Below are 14088 nucleotides of genomic sequence, written 5' to 3' on the forward strand. Positions count from 1 at the left end.
GTATAATTTCTGTCCTTTGAAATTAGCTGAAACTTGGTTTTTTAATGATCTACAGTATGTGATCTTGAAGTGTCATGTACATGTGAAGGGAATGTGCATTCTGCATTTGTTAGATGTAATGTCTTATACATGTCAAATAGGTCACTTTGTTTATAGTGTTGGTCAGCTGTTTTATATCCCTACTGAATTTTTTTTTTGACTAGTTGTTCTATCAATTGCTGAGGGAGGAGTATGAAAATCTCCATTTAGTGTTGTCATTGGTTTGGCTTTATGTGTTTTGAAGCTCTATTATTAGGTATCTTGTTGATAAATTAGACCTTTAGTCAATTATGAAATGTCCTGCCCCTCTTTGTTTCTGGTGATACTCATGGTCTAAAATCCAATTTGTGGCATATCTCATTCCATTCTTTTACTTTTCATCCTTTGTATGTATTTATATTTAAAGGGCATTTCTTATAACCAACACCTTAGTTGGTCTTGCCTTTTTTCCAATCTGGCAATCTCTGCCATTTACTTGGAATGTTTAGTTCATTTACTACATTTAATATAATTATTGATATTGTTGGATTAAATCTATCACCTTGGCATATAATTTCTATTGTCATTATCTGTTCTTTGTTCTTCCTTTTATCTCTTCTATTTTTTGGACTCCATTTATCCCCTCTATTGAATTTTTGGTTATGTTCTGTGTTATTTTTAGTGGGTGCTCTCAAGATAACAATATGCATCTATAATTTATCAGTCTATTTTCAATATTTTATTATTTAAAAACAATGTAAGAACCTTACATTAGTATAATTTAGTTTACTCCATCCCACACATTGTCCTTGTGTGGTCATACATTTTATTTCTACATTATAGATCCTGCAACATATTGCTCTAGGCAGTCATTTTTAAGAGAAATTCACACTTACTCATATATTAGCCTTACTTGTGCTCTTCATTTCTTACTCTAGATCGGAGCTTCTACCTGGTACATTTCTCTTCAGCCTGAAGACTCCCTTCCACATTTCTTGCATTGCACCTCTACTGGTGCACTTTTATTTATCGGGAAATGCCATTATATTATCTTCATGTTTGAGAGACATTTTCACGGGCTATAAAATTTTAGGTTGACATTTTTCCTTTCAACATTTAAAGATATTTTCTCATTGTCATTGAGATCCAGTGCTTCTGATGAAGAGTCACTCACCACCCTTTTTGCTGCTTGCTGTATGTGATGTGCCTTGTTTCTCTATCAGCTTTTTCTCTTTACCACTGGTTTTTAGCAGTTTAATTACAATGTATCTAAGTGTTTTGTTTTGTTTTTGCATTTATCCTCTTCTGCATTTGATGAGCTTCCCGGATCTCAGGGTTGCTATTTTTTAACAAATTGAAAATTTTTCCAATAATGTTTCTTTAAATACTTGTATTCTGTCCTATTTTCTCACTTCTCTCCATCTGGGAATCCAGTCACACATACGTTTAACTGCTTGATACTCCCACGGGTTCTCGCGGCTTTGTTCATTTTTCGCCCCACTCTTTTTTCTCTCTGTGTTCCATTTGTTCGATTTCTTTTGAAATGTCTTCAAACTGATGTATCTTTTCCATTCTTGTGTCCAATCTATATTAATCCCATCCAGTACATTTTTTTTAAATTGCAAATATTGTATATTTTAGTACTACGATTTCCATTTTCTTTTTTTTTACAGTTTCCAAGTATTTCCTGAAATTCTCCATCTTTCCAACCGATTCATCTATATTTACTTATAGATTACTTATGTTTATCATAGTTTTAAAAAAGTCTTTGCCTGATAATTCCAAACCTGGGTAGTCTGAGTCTGTTTCTACTTAATTTTTTTCTCTTGTTTATGGGTTGATAACCTGGTGCCTTTGTACAGCTTGTAATTTTTGAACTTTATGCCAGAGATTTTGTTTAAAGTAGATTTTTTAAAAGAAGAAATGCTTTTGCCTCTGTTAGGCAGATAAGGTAAAGGGTTTATCAGTTTAATGAATTTAGAAATAGAGGTAAATTGGTATGGGTTGAGGCTTTACTCTAGCAGAGCCCTGGAAATCAAGCTCCAGGAGGCTAATGAGATACCTCTCCATTTTCCAGCTCGGCCCCGACCCCCTCGGCCACCAGGGAGAGCTGATACAATTCGAATTGGGTGGGGTGTGGTCCAGCTTTGGTTAATTTCAATTTACCAAAGGTGGTTTCAGATGCTCTGATGGTGAGGTCACAGGCCTCCACCCAGGGGAGCCTGGTACCAATCACCACTAGACTTCAAAACTGAGAGATGCTCAAACTATGATCTGAAGTTTTAAGACTGTGACCATGCGAGTTGCAGATTATAACACTTTGAAACTGTGACTATGAGATTTTGAGATCTTCTTTTGCTTTCTGTCCCCATTTCTCAGTCTCCACTTACTCAGCAGACTTGCCTGCAAGAGAATGCTTAGGATTAGTAAAGAGGATTATCCTTACTGTTCAAGGCTCTCTTAGATTCTTGTCTGATGAATCAGCCAGGAGGTTTCTTGAGTTCACTTTCTCATCTGAGCATAGCTGGTCCCCTGGCAGCTTGCTCCTCCGTCCACGCTCCCTGCAAACTCAGTGACTGGCCCCAGGTATGGAAGTGTTTTCTGTTCTTTGCTCATTTAGGAAAGCATCCTCTCTTCACAGTTTCGTTCTTCTGGATCTTTGTGTACCCATAGCTCTTGGATGGCTCTAAAGGAAAGGGTCATTGTCTTGGTTTATCGTGGGACTTCCGGTTTGGGCAGGAGTAAAGGTCTCAGACATACTTTTACATCCTAACTAGAAATAGGACTCACCAATTCATCAGAAAGACATGTTTTGCCAATTTCCTTTGTGGTTTTCTTTTTGACGCTTTATCTATTTATAGGAGTATATTTACAATTTTCCAAATGTAAGGGTGGTTTTATTGGTTGTTGTCGTTTTTTATTTCTAATTTTATTGTCTTGCAGTCTTTTGATGTAAGTTCTTTGTTATTTGTTGACACTTTATGGCTAATGGTCAATTCTGGTCAATTTTGTACATGTACAATTAAGAAGGTGAGTTCTTGAGATAAATGCTTATTCTCTTATTGTAAAATCTGACCAGAATTTTATCAAATTCTCCTTAAAGTTGGAAAGTGTTCCATATGCACTTGGAAAGGATGCGTATTCTAAAATTACTGGGTTCAGCACTCTGTGAGTGCCATTAGTGGAGGAGAGAGATGTGTTCCAATGCATACCTTAATTAATATGTGCTTTGCTTATCCTGCTTGCTTTAGAGAGATGTAAAATCTCCCACTACCATTATGAATGACTCCTTGTAATTCCCTCAATTTATGCTTCAAACATTTTCATGCTATACTAAGTATTTACAGTTTTTAATGTATTTCTGGTTGTGACTAGTATGATTATTGAGTGACCCTCTTTAGCCTTAACAATGCATTTTGCCTTTTACTATAACTTAGTTTGTATAGTAAACTAAGTAAACTATGCCTTGCCATAACTTAGTTTGTGAAGAATATTGCTATACCAGTTATCCTTTGGTTTGAATTTTGCTGGTATACCATTTTTAATAACTTTATTTTTAATCTGTTATTATGTAAATTGTTTTTTATTTCTCATGTCTTTGTTTTATTTACTCCCTCCTTTTTTTGACTTCTATTTGATTTCATTTTCTTTATTCTAATCTCCTCCGACTTTCCCCTTTAGTAGAGACATTCTATTTTTATATCTTTCGGATAACTTTTCTTTAAATTTCTCCAGACATTTTCTGATCCAAACTGTGATGAAACAAAATGACAAGTAAGCCAATGAGTATTTTAAGCATTTCTTCTATCTGGAGAGGAATAACAAAATGGTGGTTGTTGAAATATTAGTTTAATACAACTTATCTTAAAGTTAATGTGATTAATAATCATTTCCAAGCCATATACTTCAACAAAAGTGGGTAAATGAATAAAAACTGCATTGAATTTATATTAACTAAAACGTTTATATTTACATGTGTTAGAACAAGTTCGTTTTCTATGTCATAAAGATGATCAAATTTTATGTTCTATATTAAAAAGTAAAAAGCAATAGCAATAGAAATATGCAAATAGTAAGGTTGTCTCTAAATTTAATTTTGTGCTTATTAGACACTTCTAAATAAGCATCCCTATTAAAAAGTAATATTATTCATAAGGCTTTTTCAGAAAACAGGCAGTTCTCTAAGTGAGACGGGATGACATGGTTAAAGTGGAAGGAAAAAGAAACTTCGAAGAAAAAAGGCAAAACATTAGGTCAGAATAACTTTTCAAGACATGTCTTTGAAAGGGGTCAGGTATTTTCGGATCTGACATAAAGCAGATTGGTTCTCCCGAGAGGCATCTTTCTCTACTTCTGCTCCATGTCAATGTGCAACAGGTATATAATCACAAAGGAAAGTACCCTGTGGGTAGACTACTTCAAACAAAGCACTGAATCTAGGATATCCTTGGTTATTTCGCTACCACAGTCATTTCTAGCTAAAAGATATTCAAAGAGTTTAATAAATCCAAGTAGCCCAATGGTAGTTTTTTTATTTAAAGCCCTAACTCAATATAAATGGAGTAATAAAAGGTACTGATACATAAATACTGTCTTTTTAAGATTCAGCCATAATTTTTCCAGTAGCTCACTGCAATATACCCACAACTTGGCTGTCATTAGTTTTAGCACTGTCTCAAAAATAACCTACAATAAAAATATCCTAAGAAATAAACTGAACGCATGGGAAATTCATTAAGCAGAGTTTATTTGTATGTATTGGAATTGCTCCAGTAAGTTGGCCTTGAGATGATTACTCAAGAGTGTGGCTTACTTCCTTTGTAAAAAGGCTATGGTGAAAGTTCATTGTGGGGAACCAGAGCGAATGTCTGCAGACAAAGTGGGTTCTACACCCCCTGGCAGGCCTGAGAAGCCTGGTTTCTGGGACACATATTCTTACTTCACCCATCATTTGGGATGAGAAAAAGGAAGAGCCAGAAGCTAGAAAGAGGGAGATGAGCCAGCATCCTGATGGATCCATCGGATAGAGAGGAATATGAAGATTTCTCTATTTATGTTTTTAAACTATGAAAACATGGCTGAGATTACAATACAGTTTTGTTTTTTCATTATCTCACAGCTTTCTTTCAGAAAGAAAACAACAAACGCTCACTTGAATTATGTTGGATTTCATTACTGCTTTAATTTCTATTGCTCTCCCTTGCCTCCATCAATGGCCTATTTCCTTGGCCCTAAGTTTCCACTTCCTCAGCTTCAATATTGAATGTTTTCCAGGGACCAGGTGTCTTTGCCTGTCTCTTCCCCCAGTGAAGAACAGTTAAGGTGCTCTGTGCAGATAAGTCCTCACACAGGCTCTGTCCCCTGAGGGGCGGGTCCCACACAGGCTCTGTCCCCTGAGCCCAAGTACTCACACAGGCTTCCTGCTGCAGGTGCTGAAGGGCCCTCTTGGCCGGGATGAGGAAGTCAGTGAGGCAGCGCAGCCCATCCCCTCCGTGGAGCCTCTCAGCCACGCTGAACACCTGCCAGAGCACTGTGGCCGCCGTGGCCTCAAATGGTGGGTAGAGGGCAGAGAGTGTGTTCTGGATGTAGGTGTCGAGGGACTCCAGATCCTGAAACGGAAGAGAGGGTCCTGAAATGGAATAAAGACATGTGCATGGACACTTTCACAGGCTGCCACTTAAGGGTCCCTGAATTGCATTTGTGGAAGAGAAAAGGTAAACATGCATCTTCCGCATAGAGGGGCGTTCCCGTTGGGGAGCACCTGCTTGTCCTTCACATTGTCACACAGCAGCAGCACACTGAGGAAGTTCCCACAGCTGCGGCAGGCACACCTGAGGCCTCTGCCCACTGGGGCAGCCCTCAGTAACAAGAGAGGGAGGGTTGTCATTGGCATCACACCAGGCACAACCAGGTTTCGATTTGGCAGGAGTTCCGCCCCATCAGATTCTGAAATATACACCTTAAATGCTACATTTTAGGATCTTCCAGGGAGCATGTGCAATTTCTCAGGGGTCTTCCCCTGCCCTGGCTCCCCTTCCTGGGCACTCCTGGGTCCGCACATGGAATGGGGAGGGGGGCGCTGTAGGGAGACCAGGGTTGGTCCACATGCCATTTTATGTTCAGAAATAAGTTCGTTCACAGCAAATATTTTAACTCTATGTTTTAAAAATTTAAATAGAAACCATTGTCAAAAATCACAGAATTGTGCTCTTTCAGTCATTTTGAAAACACTATCACTGGTACTTGAACTCCCTTTACATGTTTGGTGCAACATGCTTTTATATAAAGATGGAATGCTTTTATTTTTTAAAAAAAACCCGGTTTAATGTTATTTTTAGATGTAACATTTCCTGAGGAAATACCACAACATTCATTTGTTTGGAAAATAAATGAAAGGCTGCAAATAACAGTCAAAAGCCACAGAGGTTAAATTGCCAAGTGGACTTTTAAAGGGCAAATGTTACATCTGAGACTCCTCTGACTAGCTTATCATACAGATAATTTCCTAAGAAAACTGACAATAAAGCAGTGACATCTCCAGGCCTGAGGTGGACAGGACTCAGAGGGAGTCTGTCTGTACTATCTGAGGGGCCCAGCCCAACAGATACCTGGCAGGTGTGGGCTGCGGTGTCAAGTTCAACTCCCAGAAACCATGTGATGTGAGGCAGACCTGAGCCAGCTCAGCTCCCGCCAGGGCAGGCACCCTCTGGAGCGTCCACACCCCACACAAGTCTTGCTATGCCTAGTCCTCCCCTGTCAAAGCGAATTATCTAAATACTGATTTTGTCCAGAAAATGCCAAGGTGGTCTTATGTCCAAAAACTCAAATCATACCTGAGTCAGAAGCAAACATCCAGATCATGGGAATAAAGGGAGCTCGCTCTGAGTCAGGGGCAAGAATAACCCTCCGGGAGCTGCGCAGCTCCTCACAGAAATTTGAAGCAAATGCTAATGTGATAAAAGAGACAGCTAGGAAGGAAGTGGAATGTGGTCCTAGGGGACTCGTCTTTACTGGCCTATGTTGGAGAAACTGAAATGCAAACGTTGGACCCTCTCAGGGAGAGAGGTCTTCCTGTGGCTCAGATGACCTAATCCTGGCCCATTCCTCCCCCAGACCCTTAGGGAAAGTCCTGACTCCTCATGTCCAGCTGCGGTCAGCGGCCTCCTGAGGGGAGGGTCTCCTGGCCTCCACCTCCCCAGTTCATCTTCTGAAAATGGCTGAATATTGAATGAGAAGAATTGATGCTCACCGAGATCCTAGAGACAGCCCCAGTCACTCACAGGGCAGCCACAGCCTCCCTGGCGCCTTCTCTCCTCTTTGATTTCAACTGTGACTGGGTTAGGCCCCCACACTTGGCGCCCCTCCTCTGGTCCCAACTCCCTGCGCAGCCTTCCCCACTCAGAGCCTGGTTCTGGCGAAAGCCACCCAAGGGAAGTTGTCTGCCGTCCAAGAGGCCATTTCCCAGGTCAAGTAAGTTGAGTAAGCCCTTGGGTAAACCAAAGTGAAACAACTTCTCCACCTCCTTTAAAAATAAAAAAATTCAATTATGGTTGACATACAATATTGTATCAGTTTCAAGTGTATATTAATGGTTAGACATTTATATTACTTATGAAATGATCGATCACCCAGTAAGTCTAGTACCCATCTGACATCAACATAGTTATTACAATATTATTGACTATATTCCCTATGCTGTACTTTATAGTCCTATGACTGTTTTGTTTTTAATCCTTACCTGAATATATGTGTACTGACTTTAGAGAGAGGAAGAGAGCGGAGAGAGATGTGAGAGAGGAGCATCGTCTGGTTGCCACCTGTATGCACCGTGACCAGGAACTGCCTGCAACCTAGGTATGTGCCCTGACCAGGAATCAAACCTGGAACCTTTTTTTGGTGTATGGGACAATGCTCCAACCAACTGGGCAACCTGGCCAGGGCCTGCTGCTTTTATAACTGGTAATTTGTGCTTCTTAATCCCTTCACCTTTTTCACCGGTGTCCCCAAATACCCTCCCATCTCGTGACCATCAATAGTTCTCTGCATCTATGAGTTTGTTTCTATTTTGTTTGTTGTTTATTTTATTAGATTCCACATATAAGTGAGATCATATGGTATTTGTCTGATATATTTTATAGCATAATACCCGCTAGGTCCCTCATTGTTGTCACAAAGAGCAAGATTTCATTCTTTACCATAGCTGAGTAATATTCCATTGTGTATATGTACCACACCTTTTATCTAATCGTCTGTTGATGGGCACTTAGTTTGCTTCCGTATCTTAACTGTTGTAAATATGCTGAGATGCACATAGGGGTACATACATCTTTTCAAATGAAAGTTTTGATTTTCTTCAGATAAATACCCAGATGTGGAATTGTGGGTCATGTTCTATTTTTAGTTTTTTGAGGAATCTCCCTACTGCTTTCCACAGTGGCTGCACTGGTCTTCATTCCCACCAACAGTGCACTAGGGTTCCCCTTTCTCCACATCCTCGCCGGCACTTGCTGTTTGTTGATTTTTTGATGACAGCCATTCTCACAGGTGTGAGGTGATGCCTCATGGTGATCTTCTCCAGCCTCATATGCTAATGCACCCTAACTGACAAGAGAGGGCTGTGACCAAACTGCCTGTCACTCACCTCACTGGGTGCTTTACAATGAAGGAGAGAGAAAGATGCCATGTCGTGCTCGGGACCACTGCTGCAGGAGCTCCTCAACCATTTTATAGACAGTGATTGTTCTTGGTCTTGGGAAGAGAGGTTCTAACGAATAAGCTAGGTTGTGTGACCAGCCAGGTTAGGGCTGTCCTAGGCTGGAGCACTGTGTGCGTGTGGCTGCAACAGGCCAACCATTCCCACTTGTGCACAACTTTGACAATATAGTTTTTCAGGAAACATGAATTATGAGCCGGGGAGACAAATACACAGGAGCCTGAGAGAGGAGAGGCAGAAACTCATAAATTACACCAAAATCAAGTTAGCTTGAATATGTTCAAGGCAGCTTAAGAAAACAGGAAAATATACAGTATATTTTAGAAAGATTCCCACAATAAATGCTTTAAAAGACAACATTGTCTTGGTATCTTAAAGGGTCAAGTTTAGCCAACTGGAACATTTACTCTGCTTAGCATTTTCTTCCCTCATGTTTGCTGGGCCAAATGTGTGTGTGTGTGCATATGCGTGCGCACACTGTTGTGTGTGAAAGGGCTGGTGTGTGTCGGTGTGTTGGGGACTACTGTGTGTGGGGGCAATGAGTGTGTGCGAAGGCGTGTGTGTGTGTGTGAGCCTGCTTGAATGGGAGGGCCAAGTGTGTATTCACAGGCTGGGTGTGCTAAGGGCCAGTGTTTGTGCACAAGGGTTCCCACAGGCGCGTGTGCGTGGGTAGAGAAGCGGTGAGCCAAGAGAAACACATGTTGACAAATTCTCAAAACAGTTTCCAGGCCTTCGGGTGCAGAGGAAATGAAGGAGGTAGACAGAGGGTCAGGGCGAATGCTGTGTGAGCACTTCTAACCACTTCAGCCTGGACTCGGTATGACAGAACTCAGCCATTTGCCAAAACCTCTCATACCATCAAAATGTCCAAAAATAAGAGGAGAGGAGACAGGCGAATGTTGATGACTTTGCTGACAGTAAAGTACTAATTTCTTTTCCTTATATACCTCAGGATTCCTGTTTCAACCAAACCCACACACATGGAGATAGGCTGACTCCAAAACGCAGAACATTTGCCTGTTGATCATAAATCTCATTGTGGCTTAGAATGGGATTATGTGCTACACATATGTTAGTGGAATGGCAGGTTCAGTAGTTAAATAAAAGCTTTTAATCACCTTGTTGCTGAACTGTGAACTTGGTGTACTGTTATTTGGCCAACTGCGGGACTGCCTTGCATTTTAACAGGAAGGTCAGGTCTGCAAAGACATTTTAAAGCTTCACTCTTGAACAAAAGGTTATTTTCCCTGTTAATTTTATATAAAATTTTATTGAAATGGGGGCGCTTTTTTGGTTCTCATCCCATCCCCACTCTCAGGGAATAAGGGTGCTTCTCCCATCACTGGGCCCTCAGGAGATGGCCATCTCGATGCGGCCCTGGGGGCCTCACATGTGCCAGAGATGAGAAGGCAGAGGCTGGGGGTCAGGAGGCCTGTTGGTGCCCTCCCATGGGGGGGCCGGTCCCTGGAGTTTGGGAAAGCCACTTCTTCCTCCAGGAAAGGCATGGGTTGGGGGGAGGGGCAAGTAACATGCTGGCCATCAAAGCAAAGGGAATTTCTTTTCATTTTGCGGATCATGTTGACCTATAGGAGGCCAGCTGAACTGGGCGAGGGAATAGCAGAGGCATCTGTCCAGGGCCTGGCAGGCTGGAGAGACATGGCTGAGGCTCTCCCAGCAAGGAATGCCCATCAATGCTCAAGTTTTAATTCAAGCACAACATCCCTAAGGGCAAGTGAAGGTATAAATCCAGGATGGAGCCCAGGGCTTTGGGAGTGGCTGTCAGTAGCTGAGCCTAGACATTAGGACCCCTTACCTCTGCTGAGAAGGTCTGCAGTGGCTTACTGAGGGGGCCACTCCGCTCCCCACAGAAGGGCACCCTAAGATGACAGACGGCAGAATAGCGAGGTCCCTACACAGTCGGGACTCCAAGACCCTCTTCCTGCCCTCCCAGCACAGCCACCTTGGGAATATCTTCCCTGTGCACCTCCCACGCCATGACCAAAGGAATCTGCTGCTCAGTCTTGTGGATGATTCCTTCATGTCTGGCTCCCTGTGCTCAAGGATGGTGGGGTGTGTGGAGGACAGGACCACAGGACACTTAGCACAGGGTCTTGGGTAGGGCGAGGGGAGACGAGAAGCCGTGGTGGTGAAAGTTGGCACAGCCCTCTCCACACCCTCCAATCAGCCAGGCTAGGGGGCTCCTCTGAGACCAGGCCACATTGTTTCATTCTGAAAATCCAGGGGGCTGACACCTGGGTGCAAAGAGCAGAGAGAATGTGGGTCTGAGGGTAAGAAAATGGGGGCTGGGGGCACCACCCAGGAGGCAAGGCTTGGGTGGGTGGACGAGGGTGGGGGTGGTAGTCACACAGGCCCCTCATCTGGTCTGGGAGCTTGGCTCCCCCGGCGGCCCACGGTGAAGCCATCCTGAGTAATGAGTGTGCTGGTGTTTGTCACCCAGGCACTTCCACCCCAGAAGGTAGAACAGCCTTTTAATTCACCGCTGTGCCTTTGCCTCTAGCCAGAATTTATAAACAAAAACCCGGATGTACGCTGGAGCATCCTGCAACCCCTCCAAGCAGGGCCTGGGTCAGAAGGGGCCTTGCTCTGCCCCACTTTCCGTCAATAGCTGCTTTCTCAACTATGCGGGTGAAGGAGCTGCATGTGAAACCCACACTCCCAAGAGGCTTGCTCTGGGCAGCCAACCTGGTTAGAGTCGCTCCGGTGCTATTAACAGGGGCCTCCTTCCTGAAAGGGCCCAGTGACGGCACCCAGCGTCCTGCCCAGGCTGCCGATGGCCATCGCTGGTTTCCTGTGTGCTGAGACCCAGAAACCACCTTTGAATCCAAGAAACCTGTCTAAAAGGCCTGGTCCCCTCACCTGGGCTGGTGTGCCAGCCGGCCTACCTATGCCCAGCCTGCCTACATCCAACCTGTCTATATCCAGTCTGTTTACACCAGGCCTGTGTGCATCGTGGTCTGTCTACACCCAGTCCACCTATACCTACCCTGTTTTCCACTCACAGGCTGCTGTGTATTTGGGATTCCTGACCTCACAGCTGGGGAGGCCGAGATGTTCCTTGCAGGGAAGATTCTTTTGGCCCAGAGCTGGTGCCCAGAGGGAAAGAGAAGGAAGGAAAAGAGGTGGGGCCTCTTTAGGTCTGCACTCAATGCCCCTGGGAGAGCTCAGTGATAAACAAAAAGCAGTGCGCACCCCTAATTCTGCTGATGTAAGATTTGGAGATCCTCAGGCCCTGGTGAGAAGCTTCACCTGACACATATTTTTCCCAACCTGTACTCTACTCAAATTAGCACAAGAAGCCTAGCAGAGATGAGAGACGCTAGCAGCTGGGGTTGAGGGGCGGCTCTGGGGAATCCTCTGTCACTGAGACCTTTTCTCTCCTGATTCCACAGCCCCCTTTTTTTTTCAGCTTTCTTTTCTTTTTCCCTTGTCATCTTTCTTGTTTTAAAGATTCTGTTTATTTATTTTTAGAAAGAGGGGAAGGGAGGGACAAAGAGGAGGAGAGAAACATCAACGTGTAGTTGCCTCTTGCGTGCCCCCTGCCAGGGACCTGGCCCACAACCCGGGCACGTGCCCTGACTGGGAATTGAACCGGTGACCCTTTGGTTTGCAGGCTGGCCCTCAATCCACTGAGCCACACCAGCCAGGGCTCTCTACAGACTCCTCTTAAACTTCTCAGTTACAGCTGAGCCTGGGATGGTGACGGCTACAGAAGGAGTCCTGCTTGATCCCTCTTACGCCAATGCTTGCAGTCCCTATAGCCCCAAAACACATGCACCAGGTTCATCTAGGTCTGATGTCACAGACCCACCTGGACCACTCAGCCAGGATGTGGGGGTGGCCCAGGTGAGCCACTGAGCTTTGTGTGATGTCCCATGCTGGTGACAGTACCACCATGATCTGGCCAGGTCCCCCTTCCCACACCACAGCACATCTGGCATCTTAAAGCCTCAGGAGGCCCCATGGCTGGTCCAGTTCCGTCTTCTGAGCCCCTGCCCAGGGTGACCCGGCCCTCCACTGACTGACTGTGTAAGGGGCAGAGGACTCCAAAGAACTGACCATGGACCAGAGAGTGAGGCCAGACCAGGGGGAGGTGGGCAGGGGGAGCACGGACTGAGCAGACCGCAGTGCCCAGAATCCAGGCCAGCTTCCCATGGGTACCGGGCACAGATGTGAGCAAGGTTTCACTGGGTGGGCACGTCGGGGAGGGAGCCTTCCAGTGATTCCTTCCCCTTCCCTGCAGAATGCCCCCCATCCCCTGGGATGGCCACAAGCTGCCCTGGCTCTCTGGCGGAACCCCCAGTAGAGGAGAGAATGAGGCTAAGGCTGGGTGCCTAAATGGAGGATGAGCAACCCAGAACAGAGAGCCCCGAAGGCCAGGCTGGGTGTCTATGGGGTCAGGTTCCCAAGAAGAAGTGAAGGTCCCTTGAGGGTCAGCAGTGAAGGAGGTTGGCCCCCAGGGTTGAGCCCATGGGCACGTGTGGACTCCCATCAGGGCTGGCGTCCTCCTCCAGCAGCGAGAGACAGGTGAGCTGGCTTCAGAGCCACCGTGCACTGAATGAGCCCATTATCTTTAACTGCTACAGCCTGAGGGACATTGGTCTGTGACGGCACATCCCAGTGGGCAGGCCTCAGAAAGCCACACATTCCAGCCTGCTGGGGATGGTGCCTTGTACAATACCTTGGTCTCCCTGCGCAGGTGTGCAGAAACACACGAGAACTGTGCCACGCACCTTGTTCTTCATGCAGGTATGCATGCACAAGCACACACAGAGGCAGTCTCTGGAATGTGTGCACACTCCCCCACACAGGCACACATATGTACACAGCACACACTCAGAAAGTACATGGAAACTTCCCTCGCTCCTGTCTGTACACACCTGGACTCAGCCTCTCACTTCCCACCTAGATCTGCTCTCAGCCCCCGCCTAGCAGCAGCAGGAGCATCAGGGGCTCTGCAAGCTCGGAGCTTACAGACCAGTCTTAGGAAAAAATCCTAATTTAAAACTTATTTGTAAAGTTCAGTGCTAAATCTTCATTGCATTGGATACTAAATATTGCTTGCAGATTTTTATTTCAAATTAAGAATAAAAATATTAAAATAAATATGCATGTATTTAAAAACGCCATCATGTATTTAGGTCTAAGGTGTTTTTTTAAATCTCAAAAACAAAGTTTCTATTTAAGAACTGGGACTTTCACCTGAAAAAGACTGGGAGCTGGATGTGGAGCTGCCTGTGCTTCCCTCCAGTAACTGAAAACAATTAAGAAGGAAGCGCAGTATGTCATTCTGTTTTTTAATATTCAAACAAGGATCCTTACATCTACAACAGCTGAAG

General features: G+C 44.4%; 1 protein-coding gene across 1 annotated transcript in view; it reads right to left on the bottom strand.

Moving 5' to 3' along the window:
• PLEKHG4B (pleckstrin homology and RhoGEF domain containing G4B) overlaps window positions 1–14088 on the bottom strand; it is a 79058-nt gene that overhangs the window by 46239 nt on the left and 18731 nt on the right. Inside the window, exon 2 of the mRNA XM_054578649.1 lies at window positions 5430–5627. Within this exon, the coding sequence (XP_054434624.1) occupies window positions 5430–5627 (198 nt within the window). The remainder of the gene's footprint in view (window positions 1–5429; window positions 5628–14088) is intronic.

This window comes from Pteronotus mesoamericanus, unplaced genomic scaffold, assembly GCF_021234165.1.
Source record: "Pteronotus mesoamericanus isolate MK-2021 breed Mesoamerican mustached bat unplaced genomic scaffold, CSHL_Meso_final contig_50, whole genome shotgun sequence".
In the NCBI taxonomy this organism is placed as follows: domain Eukaryota; kingdom Metazoa; phylum Chordata; class Mammalia; order Chiroptera; family Mormoopidae; genus Pteronotus; species Pteronotus mesoamericanus.